Source organism: Octopus bimaculoides, chromosome 1 (genome assembly GCF_046866305.1).
Source record: "Octopus bimaculoides isolate indiv1 chromosome 1, ASM4686630v1, whole genome shotgun sequence".
Lineage (NCBI taxonomy): Eukaryota > Metazoa > Mollusca > Cephalopoda > Octopoda > Octopodidae > Octopus > Octopus bimaculoides.
The window spans coordinates 82472531-82490030 of record NC_142928.1 but is presented as its reverse complement, the minus strand read 5'-3'; the positions used below and the strand labels follow the sequence as shown (position 1 = coordinate 82490030).

The following is a 17500-nucleotide window of genomic DNA, read 5'->3' as shown; positions in this document are numbered from 1 at the left end:
TATATATATATATATATATATATAGGAGACGCAGGCGTGGCTGCGTGGTAGCAATATTGCTTCTCAACCATATGGTCCAGGGTTCAGACCCATTACGTGGTACCTTGGGCAGGTGTCTTCTATAGCCTCGGGCTGACCAAAGCCTTGTGAGTGTATTTGGTAGAGGGAAATTGATAGAAACCTGTCATATATATATATATCATCAAAATAAGCAACATGATATCAAGAGGTGATGCAGTACGACCGTTTCAAGCGACTCCATTTAATTGAACAATGCAATCATTATATCAATTGACTTTAAAAATACAGTAAATATCTCGTAAAAGACCCGTTCGTAACCGCGGTGTGAAATTTTTTTTCCATGGTGCATTAAACCTATCTCACGTCCAAAGATTTGGTTGCTATTTCTAGCATACCCTGCTACCACGTAACAGCTACTTGCGATAAAGGATCCAAAATACCTGTTACGTGGTAGCATGGCGTGCAAGAGATAGCTGCCAAATACTTCCTTTTCTGGGCAAAGGAACCGTTTATGTGTGATTTCGTTCTCAAATTCGTTGAAAACATGTGAAATAAACTTTAAAAGAAAAAAAACACGAAGCTAATCCCTGTTGCTGGAAAACTCAGAATTGGCGGTGACCCAACGGATCGTGGGTAGTCTAGTATATATATATATATATATATATATATATATATATATATATATATATATATATATCACCGCACGTAGATTGTTGGCGATTTTTCCTTATTTTTCCTTCTTTCCCTTTAAACTTTTCTCTTTCTGACGAAGAACTATGCTCGAGACGTTTACAACTCTCTCTTTTCCCCGAGCGTCAAATTAATATAATTCTTGTGCACGTCCTCACCTTCGTTTTTTCCCCCTATTTTTTTAATTGTTTGTACTTTGAAATGTATATATGTGTATGCATACATAAATGCACATATATATTTACATATATGTGTATATGTACGTATGTATGTATGTATGTATGTATGTATAAACTTATCTGTCATGAGGGTTTCTTAGCTAAGCTTTCCGCCTACGGACTTCATCTATCACGGCGGTGGTGGTGGCGGTGGTGATGCTAGTGCTAGAGCGATGGAGTTAAGTGCGGGCTGGTTATGTTAGAGATAGCGCTAGAGACGGCATTGACGGTGGCAGCGGTAAACGAGCCAGCGATGGCAGCGAGTGCAACCGAGCCAGCGGCGGCAGCGGCGACAGCGGTAGCGGCGGCAGCGGCAGCGGCGGCAGCGGCAGCGGCGGCAGCGGCGGCAGCGGCAGCGGCAGCGGCGGCAGCGGCGGCAGCGGCGGCAGCGGCGGCAGCGGCGGCAGCGGCGGCAGCGGTGGAAGTGGCGCCAGTGGTGGCACCAGCGGCGGCACCAGCGGCGGCACCAGCGGCGGCACCAGCGGCGGCACCAGCGGCGGCACCAGCGGCGGCACCAGCGGCGGCACCAGCGGCGGCACCAGCGGCGGCACCAGCGGCGGCACCAGCGGCGGCACCAGCGGCGGCACCAGCGGCGGTGATAATGACGATGATTATACCAACATATGTAAAATAAAATTTTTAAAATCACTTACTGTTCCCATTATTCGAAATGCTTCTAGTTTAACAGGTGGAGAATGAAATTCAGCTAAAATGGCATCGACCTAAAAATAATTGCACACAGAGAAAAATTTGGATATATTGCAGTAAACAGAGTAGGTTACGAAGTACTTTGTATCGTCACACAACCGTAATATCTCGTCATTCGTTATGTTGTTAGGGTCTCCATGAAAACTTCGATTTACAGAAAAAACACATATATTACTAATATAACTGTATGTGTATGTAGCATATATAAGTAAACTAATATACAAATATTAGGATACACTTATACAGAAGTATACATGTACAGTCACGTTGTTTGAGAGAAATGTAAGCTAACTTTTGTCACAAGAGGGTTTTACAAAATTATAAGTATTCGTTATATGTGTGTATATGCATCTATGTATGAACACACACACATATATATATATATATATATATATATATATATATATATATATATATATATATATATATATATATATATATATATATATATGCATACATACATACATACATACATACATACATACATGCGTACATTCAGTTGTGAAAATCAGCTGCCCAACGGATATCAACATAAAGATAAAGATCAAGAAATAAAATGCCTACGCTGAACTATTCAGAAATCTAGAAATCTACAGTTACTCTACCCAGATTACAAGTTCAGGTTTATACCTGTAATTATTGAGACACTGAGATACGTAACACAAGGCCTAAGTACCAATCTCGAGAAATTAGGATTCTCAAAACCAGAAGGCAGAAAGCTGATTCCAACACTACATATTCAAGCTATCACTGGAAATGTAAAAATCTGTAAAACTTTCCAGAAGTTTATCATTTAAGTATATATGAACATGTCTAGATACCACAATATATGCATGAGAAAACATACATAAAACATACATAAACTGACAAATCTAGATATATACATACATACATACATACATACATACATACATACATACATACATACATACATACATACATACATACGTACGTACGTACGTACATATTCTGCTGATGTTGAAATTCCAATGAAGGCGCTGTGGATCTAGGTTAGAAACCGGTTCTTTCTCTATTGGCATGAACTCTTGAAATAAAACTAAATAACGATATTCATACATATATGCATATATACAAAAATGCTCCGTTGATGTTGAAATTCTAATGAAGGAGCCTTGGATCTAGGTTAGAAACCGACTCTTTATTGCGTATCAGGACAGTTACCCTCTAGGACAATTACCCACCTAGGACAATTACCCACCTAGGACAATTCCCCCCGACGACAACTACCCCCTAAAACAATTACACCCTTGGTTAAGTGCTCCATCTCCAATATATTAAGAAGTTTTAAATCATCGTCTAAAAGTGCAAATTATACGCGATTCCTTGCAAATATTGTATGACATTTATGTTTTCGTATTTGCTAACTACGGCATTAACACGGGCTGAAATATCTAAATATTTCTTTCTAGATGGCTGTTTAGCAAAACCCGTCAAGGATTGAGTCATAAGTACTTGTTGTAATGCTTGCTTTTTTTTAATATATTTTAAAAACTTGCAGTTCGAGTAGCAGCAACAAGCATTCGATTAAAAAAACCCACCTGTGCCACCCTTCTACAACATTCTTTGTTCTTAGAAGTTCATCCGACGTCATGTTGTACATATTCCATAAATCCATTCCAAATACTGGTTCTTGTCGTCTTCCTCTTCGCGATGGTCGTCCTAAGTATGTATCCTCAAAGTAATCTTGTAAGGGATATGTTCCGGTGGGAGTATTTCACATCGCGTTTCAAAAGTCTTTTTCAAAATCACAAGTAGGAACAAAAGCTAAAGCAGCTATCATTCTTGTAGAGATTAAAAACTCTTTATCCTCTTGGTACCGCTATTGAAATTGAATGTTCCTATAGATGCTTTGGCTAAAGTGAAAAAAACCGCTTATCTCGGCTTGTGGAAATGCCAAGTACAAACTATTAATCACAGCCTTTTCAAAATCTACCATGATAGTTTTGGGTGCTAAATTTTTGGTAGTTTTGGGTGCTAAATTTTTGGTAGTTTTGGGTGCTAAATCACCGCCCGGCGTTTCCTCCGAAAAAAATCAGTGGAATCATTCGATCTCCATACACGAATTATTTTCCTCCTGAAACTTATAAAAAATACACACATTAGGCGCACCTTTCTCTAAGCTGCACATGGGTAATTGTCCAAGCGGGTAATTGTCCTAGGAGGTTGTTGTCCGTGGAGGAGAGGTTATTGTCCACGGGGGGGGGGTAAATGTCCTTGAATCCTTTATTGGTATGAACTCTTAAAATAAAACTAAATAACGACATACATATGTAGCCTTATGAGAGACCTCTCATGGTAAATAACGCAGTATTCTGTGTTTCAACATAGTTTTCATATTAAGTGCAGTTCAAGGTAACCCTCTGGTATCAATACTGCTTCTGTAGCTATTATTTTTTAATGATCCCAATGGATATTTGCGGCACCAGTTCCTGTTTAGAGACTGAGTGTGTGTGTGTGTGGTAAGGAGTTTGCTTCCCAACCACTTTGGTTCCGGGTTCAGTCCCACTGCGCGCCGCCTTGGATATATGTCTTCTACTGTAGCCTAGGGCCGACCAAAGCCTTATGAGTGGACTTGATAGACGGAAACTGAAAGAAGCCTGTAGTATATATATATATATATATATATATAAATACATGTGTGTGTGTCTGTGTTTATACCTCCGCTTGACAACTGGTGTTGGTGTGTTTATGTCCCCGTATGTTAGCGGTTCGGCAAAAGACACCGATAGAATAAGTACTAGGCTTAAAAAGAATGTTCGACTAAAATCCTTCATGGCGGTGCTCCAGCATAGTCGCAGTCAATTAAAAGAAAATAAGAATAAAGAAATATATATATCGGCAGAAATTACTGAGTGCCTTAACGACCAAGTTTTATATATTGCCACTTAGGTCATTCTCTTGGCCCATAAGTTTTCTGCCGATTAATAATAATAATAATGATAATAATAATAATAATGATAATAATAATAATAATAATAATAATAATAATAATAATAATAATAATAATAATAATAACAGCAATAATAATAGCATATATATATATATATATACATACACATGTGTGTGTGTGTGTGTGTGTGTGTGTGTGTATGTGTGTATGTATGTATGTATGTATGTATGTATATATATATATATATATATATATATATATATATATATATATATATATATATATATATATATATATGGGAGAATTTACGAAAGAACAACAGACGTAGACAGGTGGTGGGAGGAGGTGGGAGGTGGGTGGGAGGAGGTGGGAGGTGGGTGGGAGGAGATGGGATGTGGGTGGGGGGAGATGGGAGGTGGGTGGGTGGGAGGAGAGGAGAGGTGGGTGGGTGGGAGGAAGTAGGAGGTAGGATGAAGGGAGAGAGAGAAGCAAGGGGAGGGGATAGACGAAGAGGAGAGGGGAGCCCATGTGGCGCAAAGGAGCGAAGAGAGAAGATTAATCCCTGTTCACGGCGCAAACGGGAGTCCGGATGGCACCTGTGCAAGGACAATCAAAACACAGACAGATGTTGCTGCAATGAGTGACCGGCAGAACGGAAATGGCGTGACACCGGGGTGTCATTGCAAACGTTGATGTCTCGGAGGTGTTCCGCGAATCGGTCGGCCAGGCGGCGCCCCGTTTGTCCGATGTACAGAGAATGGCAGAGAGAGCAGGAGATGCAATAGATGATGTTGGTAGAAGTGCAGGTGAAGGAGTCGGTGATGCGATGGGTGCCGGTGAGGAGGGTCGTATTGGAGAGGTAAGGGCAAGTGCGGCAGCGTGGGCGGGAGCAAGAGAACGAGCTAGGTTGGGAGGTTAGGTGGGGGAAGAAGCTGTGGACCAAGAGGTCTCGTAGGTTATGGGCTCGTTTGAAGGAGAGGAGGGGTCGGTTAGGAAAGATGTGTGAGGTGGAGGGGTCGGACTGGAGGTGCCAGAAAGCTCGGAGAATGGTGCGTTGGAGAGGTAGGGTGGTGGGATGGTAGGTGAGGGGAAAAGGGAGGCGGGAGACGGCAGGGCGGGTTCGGGGGGCAGAGAGCAGATGCACGGTCCACGGCTATTAGTTTTGTGACGGCCAGGTTCATGTTATTTACTATTGATGTTTTATTATCAATTTTAATGTTTGGGAGGTACAGTCGGTGGTCCATACTGAGATCTGTGGCTTTCAATTCTTTGATTATGCTCATTTTTAGAGTATCATTATCATTAATCTCGCCTTCACTATTTCCAGGTTTTAGATTTGTTTCGTATTCCCTCCCGTTCATATTTTTGTCTGTGGTGTTCTGGTTTGGTGCATTTTGCTCATCATTATACATTCCTACAGACTGAGTTTGTTGTCTTCTCTTGTTCACTTCGCTTTTGTTGGTAATGTTACATCTGTCTTCGTGTTTCACAGTCCCAGTACTTATGATAGTATTTGGCTATTTCGTCTGCCGCTACGTTCTGAGTTCAAATTCCGCCGAGGTCGACTTAGCCTTTCATCCTTTCGGGGTCGATTAAATAAGTACCAGTTACGCACCGGAGTCGATGTAATGGACTTAATCCCTTTTGTCTGTCCTTGTTTGTCCCCTCTATGTTTATCTCCCTGTGGGCAATAAAGAAATTATTATTATTATGGCTTTGTACCAAAATTAGAAAGAAATATTATGATAGTTGTAGTGTTAGTAATAGTAGTATTAGTAATAGTAGTATCAGTAGTAGTAGTAGTAGTAGTAGTAGTAGTAATAGTGTCAGCAGCAGTAGCAGTAGCAGCAGCAGTAGTAGTAGTAGTAGTAGTAGTAGTAGTAGCCAAAAGTTCTCCATTGATTTTTTTTTTCTTATTTAATATCCATAATGAAAATATTTTCTGCAGCAGTGTTTTCTGTTTTTTTTTTTTCTTATTAATCTAATTTGATGGCCAAACAAACTGCTTCAGTGTGATTACTTTCCCTACTTTCCCTATCACCCGATATTCTACATCTTCACTTTCGCCTGATGCATATATTTTCAATAAAGAAACGTCTGCCTTCCCTTTTTCTACTAGATTGTTTCCGTATTATTATTTTTTTTAAAACTTATGTATGTATTTATGTCGCAAGGTAGATACGTAGCAAGGAAATTAAATAGCTGCGAGTATGCATGCATGTATGTATGTATGTATGTATGTATGTGTGTGTGTGTATGTACGTCTATACATATGCCATTTTGTGCGTGAATAGGTGTACTCTGGCTTAGATAAGTGTACATATGTCTACATATGTATTACTACTTTCTGGAATATTATGTATGCATGTGCATATGTATGTATGTATGTATGTATGCACGTACGTACGTACGTATATATGTATGTATGTATGTCAGTATGTACGCATGTATCTGTTTATATATATATGTTTATATGAAGGTTATGTGTGAAAGTTTGAATGCGTGTGTATATATGTTTGTATGTTAGTGTATATACACGTGAGCGCGTATGTATATATACATACTAACATATAAATATGGACAGACATAGATGCAAGCATACATACGTACACACATGCATGCAAATATGTAAGTAGCCAAGTAAGGTTAAATATATAGATGTCGTGTTATTTCTAGCACTTGTAGGCAGCACGTGGTTTATTTACACATAAGGCTATATAGTGTGAGTCGAGAGGATTTACACTAGTGTGGCTGTGTGGTAAGAAACTTGGTTCCAAAATACATAGTCCTGGGTTCAGTGCCACCGAGTGGTGACTTAGCATTTGTCTTCTGCTATAGCCTCAGACCAACTAAAGCCTTGCGGGTGGATTTCATAGACAGAAACTAAAAGAAATGAATTGTATATATATGTATGTATATATGTAAGTGCATGTGTGCGTCTTTGTCTCTGTGTTTCTCCCTCATCACTGCTTCACAACTGCTGTTCGTTTATTTACATCCCCATAACTTACTGGTTTGACAAGAAGAAACTGATAGAATAAGTACCAGGCTTATCAAAATAAAAAAAAAGTACTAGGTAGTGTCTCATATTTTTCTTTGCTCACATAGTTGTATCTATCAATCCATCATTTTGTGTGTGTGTGTGTGTGTGTGTGTGCGTGTGTGTGTGTGTGTGTGTGTATAATACACACACCCATATACATGTATGTATATGTGTATATTCATATCTATTATATAAAAGTCAATGTCTTTATGTGTGTTCGTCTGTTACTTATATATTCGAAAACTACTGCACCGATCCTAATGAAATTTGGAACAAAAATCCAAGGCTAGGGAGAAGAGCAATGCTGTGTATTTCATACAATTTCATGAACCATAATTACTGAATGGATCCTTATATTTCGAACTTTGATTCAATGCATAAGAGCAGGTATAATGTAGTATGCTTGGTTTCAATTTGAGAACCCCCATGAAAATTCATAAATTTTCGATGTTGATGAAATTTCAGCCATGGGGAATTGACACACATCAAGATGTATTCTCAAACTTTCCACTTCTCATGAGGATTCTAAGACCCCCTAATGGGGGCCTTAACTCCCAAATTTTAGTCATTTTTTATGATCCAAAACTACGTCAAAAATACTGAATGGATCTTTATGAAATTTGGTAATTATATTCTATGCATAAGGGCTATAACCCCCATGAGAATTTATATATTTTTGTTGTTGATGAAATTTTAACCATAGATATCAGACACAAATAAAGTAATATTTCTAAAATTTCATCTTCTTAGAAGTTAGAAAGACCTCTTCATGGGGACTTAACACCCACAATTTAGTCATTTTATCTAAGCAAAGACGAATACAGTTGTACTCTTGGAAGCTGTAAGGTCACCCGAGCACAAAAGATGAGCGTTATTTGTAATTCAATGGTACAACAGTGTAAGAGTTTGCTTTGAGATATACTTACATTGTGATTTCTGCAATGTGGTGCGTAAATTGCCAAGTAAATGAGAGGCATCCTTGACTCCACTGATTCGGTTGCAAAGTGTTGAGTAAAGTTATTTCATTGCAAACCTCCTTTGAGTCTTTTTATTATCACTGGGTCACACATAGTCCCCAGGTGGTAACATTGATTTCAAGGCCTTCCCAGATGAGTGACTGGTTATTCAAAGACATTTATAGATTGTAAATTAATTCTGTCCAGTTACCTATCGGTATAGTGGTCAGTTGCAAACTCCAGAGGTGACACTTTCATTTCCCCTTAGCCTTCACGTCACACAGTTGTTAATGTTTATTTCAGTTGGGTGACGCCCTTCCAATTGCTATAGGTCCGTAATGTATATTACGACTGTACCTGTCACCTGTATGGTGACATTGGGAAGTGGTAACGACTAGGATAGGGTAGCTGACTGCTTATTGTAATCATTCGTCTTTTGGTTTCCTGCAGCTTTGCTCTCTTTTATAAACCCAGTGAATATACATATATTTCCTATTTCAATGAAATTCGAACAATAGATATAACACCCAAGTCAAAAAGATTCTCAACAATTCAACTTCTCTGGTTGACATTAAGACACCCACCCCCAATAGGGGCCTTAACTCCCACATTTTAAAGCTCCATGACCTCCATTTTTCAGGAACAAAATCCTTTTAACAGGTTCCATAACACTGGAATTTTGGAATCTGCGCATAAAGATCAGTAGTATGGGATACATGTGTCATGATTAAAATTTTTTATGGTGCGTAAAGAGGGAAAGAACCCTCATCTGCAATTTTGATGAAATTCGAATCATAGATATTCCAGTTCTTTAGAGAAAATATGACAGAAAAGTCTAATTCTTCCATTGCATGTAACACGAGCAACGCCGGGTATCTCTGCTAGTACATTATAAATATGAATTAGTATATATATATTAATCATGTAAAATCAAGTATATGTCAAATACAGAATGTGAGATATAAAATTATACATCAGAATAAAAATGTCTGTGTTAAAATGTGATATATAACAAGAAAAATTCAAATACATATCTTCCTCTTTTTTGCTGGTACTAAAATGATGATTAGAGGAGGAAGATAGCAGGGAACTTTGGGTATTTATAGGTGATTAGTACACAAATAAATACGTATATACATACACACACACACACACATACATACATACATACATACATACATACATACATACATACATACATACATACACACATACATACATAGAAGACTATGCATGGATATGTCAATAGAAAGCTCCGTGACGATAGTAACATCGTTCATCAAAGAAACTTATCGTGGGCCAATAGTCGGATTACTACCTCCCACTTTGAAGTGTATCCGTTTGCAGTCCAGGAACAGGAAAAATCAACCAAATACCTGATGCACAAAAGGGATACAGATGCAGGAAAAGCAGTAAAATGTGACAACCGATGTAGACTTTGTGAAGTTCACACTGAAGATATCGCCCACATCATAAACAGTTGTCCGAAAACGTCATCACGGTATTATCTACCGATGAGACATGATGTTTTAGCTAGGACACTCTATAATGAAATCCGTCGGAAGTATAATCCCGAGGAAAAAGAAATAAGAACTCACAGTATAGTAGAAGCCATAGCCGCTCATAATAAAAAGGAATACTGGTGGAATGTACCAGTGAAGACCTCAATAAAATGTAAGCACAATATACCTGATATAATCATCTGGGATAGAGAAGAGAAACTGTGCACAGTTGTGGAAATTAGCTGCCCAGCGGATGTTAACATAAAGCTGAAGATCAGCAAAAAAAGAGAACACCTATGCTGAACTAATGAGAAATCTGCAGAGTACATCCAGATTACAAGTTCAGGTTTATACCTGTGATTATTGGGGCCCTGAAATATGTAACACACTGCCTAAATACTAATCTTGAGAAATTAGGCTTCTCAACATTAGAAAGTAGAAAGCTAATTCGAAGACTACAAATCCAATCCATCACTGGAATTGTAAAAGTCTGTAAAACTTTCCAGAAGTTTATCACTTAAATATATATCTGACCATGTCTAGATATGCAATTATATGCACGAGAATACATATATAAAACATACAAGTCTGCACATACATACATACATGCATACATACATACATTACGTACATACATACATACAAAAATACTATGTTGTTGATGTTGAAATCCAATGAAGGAGCCTTGGATCTAGGTTAGAAACCGGCTCTTTCTTTAAGGCAAGAATTCTTGAAATAAAACTAAATAACGACAAACATACACACGTACGTATGTATGTATGTACGCACGCATGTATGTATGTGTATATATATATATTTGCATGCAGGTATGTATGTATGTATGTATGTATGTATGTATATACGTATGTACGTATGTATGTATGTATGTATGTATATACATATATACGTACGCAAGCATGCATACATGTATGTATGTATGTATGTATGAATGTAGGTAGGTAATATCATTTCTTACCTGTTCAAGAGTAAAATTACCTGCACTTAGTCTCAAGAATTGCAATTTTTTCTCGGCACGTTCAGTCTGCAAGTGAAAAAACAAAGGTAAACTCGAGAAGTTTGTAAAAATATATAGTTTACCTACCCAGCTAGAAAGGGGAAGCGAGAGAGAGAGGGAGAGGGATAGATAGATAGATAGATAGATAGATAGATAGATAGATAGATAGATAGATAGATAGATAGATAGATAGATAGATAGATAGATGGATGGATAGATAGATAGATAGATAGATAGATAGATAGATAGATAGATAACTTTCTTTTATTAGCCACACAGGGCTGCACACAGAGGGGACAAATACAACTGTAGAGCTTTTCTTTAAAAATAAAGAAAAAAAAAGGTAAAATAAAAATTAAAAAATCCGATCAAAAGGGATCGGTAGGGAAAAAAAAAAGAAAAAAAAAGGGTATCGTATATCACAGAAAATGTCAAATGTGTAAAATGGGGTAACATTAGGTTTATCCATGGAGAGAAAAGCCTACAGAAAAGACCATGGTAACCTCAGCAGGGAATAGACACATGAGAGCAAAGTGCTCTCTCTCTCTCTCTTTTTTTTCTTCTCGATTTATAGGATCATGCTCAAAGAGGTATCGTCATTCGCACGCACCATCTTTGCTACATTCACCCACCTTTTAATGGAACTTTCACGAGACAAAACCTGCCTCTCTATTCTCACCTTCCTTTTCAAGTGATGCTTGAAAAAGTTGATGAGCGATTGGCCAGAGAGGTAAGTTTTCGTCTCTAATCCTTTCGCTCGTGTCCACCACACATTCTTTCACCATGGCCACCAGTATGATGAACACTGCCTTGCCTTCCCTGTTGAGGGACGGTGGCGGAGCAATTTGCACAATAGACTCGGCTGACAGGCGGACTCGTCCCACACGTGACAGCAGCCGTTCGGCATAAGTCCACAGGTCGGAAATTTTTGGACACTGCACGAGTGCGTGCAGAACGGTTTCGTCGCTCTGACCGCATCTCGTGCAGGTTGGTCCGGTGTGTCTCGAACCGTGCCTGTACAGCTTATCCCGAATGGGTAATGCTTCTCGATAGCACTGCCAGGCCAGGGATCTCTTGTGGTTGCCCATAGGTCAGATAGATAGATGGATAGATAGATAGATAGATAGATAGATAGATAGATAGATAGATAGATAGATAGATCCTTGTTTATTATTATGCTGTTTCACAAAGTCTAGACAATTTAAACGTAACATAATCTGTTACACACACACACACACACACACACACACACACACACATATATATATATATATATATATATATATATATATATATATATATATATATATATATATATATATATATATATATATATACAGGGATTAGCTTGAGTTGCTTCTCCAACATACTGAAAATTTAGAAATAGCAGTCAAAGAACTACTGATTCCAAACTACAAATTTTTTCTCTAAACGGATGGCGATATTTATGGCACACATAGAAAAAAAAACCGAAGGGAAAAGCAAAAACAAACCTGCCTTTAGTTAATTGGAATCAGTAGTTCTTTGACTGCTATTTCTAAATTTTCAGTATGTTGGAGAACCAACTCAGGCTAATCCCCGTATATTTATGATGATAAATGGTTTTACCGATAAAGGTTTTTTTCATACTGAACTACTTGGCAAAATTGTTAATTATTAATTCTATTACTAATTGACGATTCCCTACCCTTATTCTTGTATATTTTATATTTGATACCTCTAAGTTAGATGGTTAAACCGTAATCCCTTCACACGGGACTTTTTTTCATACGGGACTATTTGTGACGCACATGGAATAGATTTCTTTGGGGTGAGGTGTCTGAACTCACTAGCCGATGAATTCGTAAGTGCCTTTCCTCTCGTTGGTTTTTGGTGTCGCATGGCCAAAAATTACCGTGAATTTTTTAGAGACACTTTCAAATTTATCAGAATATTGGGCTGAAGAGTCGGAATAGAGTAATTTCATACTCTTAACTGTGAAACGTCGTATCCAATTAACTAAAGGCAGGTTTGTTTTTGCTTTTCCCTTCGGTTTTTTGTTCTATGTGTGCCATAAATATCGCCATCCGTGTAGAGAAAAAATCTGTAGTTTGGAATCAGTAGTTCTTTGACTGCTATTTCTAAATTTTCAGTATGTTGGAGAAGCAACTCAAGCTAATCCCTATATATTTATGATGATAAATGGTTTTACCGATAAAGGTTTTTTCATACTGAACTACTTGGCAAAATTGTTAATTATTAATTCTATTACTAATTGACGATTCCCTGCCCTTATTCTTGTATATATATATATATATATATATATATATATATATATATATATATATATATATATATATATATATATATATATATATATATAAGGGGCCACTCGAAATGGCCGTAATGAATTGGCACTTATACATCTTTGTTACTCATTTATATTTTACTCACCTACCCTGGAAGTATTTGGAAAGTATCTTTATATAAAGTACATGACTGAACAAACAAGAGTGGATTTATTCACTAAGTTGGATCGTACCATCTGCATATACTACATGAACATCGGCTGGGGAAAAATTCTATGTAGAGTTTGGCACTCATCTGATATTGTTTGTGCATGGAAATAAGTTCGTCATAAGAAGGGGCCTCAATTCAATTTAAGTACCTGATTCAACTGAATCTAAATTATATATATATATATATATATATATATATATATATATATATATATATATATATATATATATATATATATATATCCCCATTTTTTCACACATACATACGTCAAGATCACCAGCATTCTCTCTCTCTCTCTCACACACACACACACAGCTTCTCGTATTTGGGTCACCGTTTCTTTCCCCTTTTGTGATCTCTCCTTTTTCTTAGCTCTCCTGCGCGAACTTCCTGTCCGGCAGTCGCCATGATTGATCGCTGACCAAAACATTGAATTTTTTTCTCCGAGTTTTTCTCCTTGTTTTCTCCGTATTCTTTCTGTTGAAGAGCGTAGCTCGAAACGTTAAAGACTTTCTGTATTCCCAAGCGTTAAACTAATACCTCCTTTTGTTGTTTACACCACCTGTCCTCGTCTGTTGTTGCTTTTTTCGTAAATTCTCCCATATATATGTATATATATATATATATATATATATATATATATATATATATATATATATATATATATATATATACACACACACACACACACACACACACACACACACACACACACACACAAATATATGTACATATATGTTTATAAATTCGTGTTGCAAAATTTCTGGTACGAAACCGTGTGTTGAAAGATATTATTGTATTTCGGGATTCTTTTATTCTTTTGTTTCCGTCATGTGACTGAGGCCATGCTGGAGCACCGCCTTTAGTCGAACGAATCGATCCCAGGACTTATTCTTTGTAAGCCTAGTACTTATTCTATCGTTTTTTTGCCGAACCACTAGGCTACAGGGCCGTAAACACATCAACATCGGTTGGCAAGCGACGGTAGGAGTACAAACACAGACACACAATTACATTCATATGTATGTATGTGTGTGTGTATATATATATATATATATATATATATATATATGAATAAAAATTAAAAAATATAAAAAAGGGTTTTGTATGATCGTGTATAGAGGAATATATTATTTAAAAGAGTTCTAACTGTTTGTTTATGTTTTATTTATATTCTTATAAGATTAATGTGGGATATAGAATATGGAGTATATAATATAAATCGTAAAATGAAATGAAGTATTTAATGTCTTATTGAATATATGAAATATTGAGTATTAAATATAGAGTGTTAAATATATAAGGACTAGTATACTTTCCTGCCTCATGGCAGTCATCAAGGTCCCGTCTGACCTTGATGCAGTATAGGTCAAAACGACCATTGTGTTGAATAAAGATTCTTGCTAAATCCATTTTTGCATTTCTTCATTCATTATAAACTCAACGGACAAAGCGAAATTCTTGAAGTAAATCCAGTGACAACTATATCGTAACTGGATGACATCAGGTAACCTAAACGCTGAAAGTGTTCTAATTAGCATACTACGTGACATATGCCCAAAGTCCAAACAATTATATATATATATATATATACACGCTCGCTCACGCAAGCACACACACACATGTATGTATATTGAATTATGCTTTGAAATACTTCCCATCAAGATTGCTATCTTTCTAAATCATAATTTGATATTCTATTGTCTGACGGGTTTAGGGTCCACTATCCTTGAAAATAAAATACTAGGTAAAAGAAAAAAAAAAGAAACTAAAAATGAAAGATATCTAAAATGTATAAGAAGCGTTATAGAAAATTGAAAAATATTTTAGTCCTTTATCCAAAAATTTCAAACAATGGAATAAATTTTGCTTCTTCCTAATTCGTTTTGACAACTAAGTTAATCAGATTTTAAATATGGAAAGAAACCGCTTATATTCTGTCAAAATATTATTCTTGTGAGAAGACGCACTGTTTATTTATTTATTTATTTATTCATTTATTTATTTGGGCTCTTAAATTAATATAAAAATAAAACTTGATATGAAAAATTAATATACGAGACATGTGGATGGGGTGTGTATGTATGTATATATATATATATATATATATATATATATATATATATATATATACATACATACATACATACATACATACATACATACATACATACATACATACATACATACATATACGTGTGTATGTATGTTTATATATGTAGATATATATGTTTGTTTATGGATATATATTTAATTGAAAAACAAACTCGAAAAGGAAAAATTAATATAAAAAGTATCTAATATTAAAATATATTGTATTCTATAACTCGTAAAGTGTTTTGATTATCGCACTACTTTTGAAAGTAGTGTAACGCCATAACTAATAATAATAATAATAATAATAATAATAATAATAATAATAATATTAATGGTTTCAAATTTTGGCACAAGGCCAGCAATTTCGGGGTAGGTTTGAAGTCGATTACATCGACGACCAGGGTTCAACTGGTACTAATTATCGACTCCGAAAGGATGAACGGCAAAGTCGACAGCTGTGGAATTTGAACTCAGAATGAAAGACGGACGAAATACCGTTAAGCATTTTGCCCGGTGTACTAAGGATTCTGCCAGCTCACCGCCCTTCTATTAATAATAATAATAATAATAATAATAATAATAATAATAATAATAACAATAATAATAATAATAATAATAATAATAATAATAATAATAATAATAATAATAATAATAATAATTCTAGCATTTATATATTGCCGTCATTCTAAGGTCTGAGCTCAGTTTCCAGCGAATTAACTTCACACCTGGGTCTTCAAGCAACTAATGGTCTCATACCAATCATTCAACTACGGTAGTAGTTGAATAATATTCTTAAGGCTGCAATTTACTCACACGCAGCATCTTCAAAGCTTTGTCGCTAATTCAGTTCTTAACCAAATTGAAAACTGTGAACATATTTGAAGAAGGCTGGTCGCTAGTTACATTTTGGCATTAAAAAAAATTGAGATTTGGTCCAGTAGGAAAAAGTTTACATCAAAATTTGTAGCAACGTTATAGGAGAGTAATTGACACCTCCAATCAAGTTTAGATGTAAATAACTTTTTTATTTTAACAGCAAAATATATTTATCTTAGCTTCAGTGATAGAAGAAAGCATGAAGAATGTCATAGTTTTGATCCCGTGCAACAAAAGTTTGTATCAAAAAAGTTGTGAGGTAAAACATCATGAAAAAATATATAAAGCAAAAAATTGGATGTAAGTCTAATTAACTTTTTTATTTTAAAAACAAACTATATTTTAATTCAGCTAAAATGATCGATATCAATTCGAGGAATTTCATGATATCAATCTCATGCAATGAAGTTTTAAAAGAAAAAAAGTTATGAGTGTTTGTTTCTCAAATTTGAGGTTGATAGTATAGTTCTATACTTCTTTTATGAATATAATTCTCTAAGGGACTTTTAATATATCAACGGCATTATTGAGGTAAGGAAAAGATTATCAACGACACCACTAATTTGCAATTAGTTTAATTACGTCATCTGTATTAATTAATGCAATTATATCATAAAAAGGAAAAAATTAAGATATTATTTAGAAATTTTGGCAATAGCCGAGCCATTTTGGCAATCTTTCGTTTTAACTCGAAGGCGTGTACGCGCAGCTCAGCCGTTATCTTACGACGTTCGGTAACTTCCGTAAAAATTTTTTATTTATTTTTATGAGTGGAAATGTACAGTTTGTCTGAAGTCAGCATAAAGTGAAAAAGAGAGGAAATGGACATGGACGTGTGTATGTGTTGATGGTGGGGTGCGAGAAAGAACGTGTGTGTTGTGTGTGTATGTGTGCGTGCGTGAAAGAGAGAGGAGGAGAGAGAGTGACAGCGTACATTTTTTAATTTATTTTTTCTCGCATCTTT

At 36.1% G+C, this 17500-nt stretch overlaps 1 protein-coding gene across 1 annotated transcript in view; it reads right to left on the bottom strand.

Moving 5' to 3' along the window:
- Nucleotides 1-17500, bottom strand: part of LOC106876346 (uncharacterized) — a 36071-nt gene that overhangs the window by 9417 nt on the left and 9154 nt on the right. Inside the window, exons 2-3 of the mRNA XM_052974409.2 lie at nucleotides 11026-11091; nucleotides 1583-1651 (exon numbers count right to left, since the gene is read on the bottom strand). Coding sequence (XP_052830369.1) covers nucleotides 1583-1651; nucleotides 11026-11091 — 135 coding nt within the window. The remainder of the gene's footprint in view (nucleotides 1-1582; nucleotides 1652-11025; nucleotides 11092-17500) is intronic.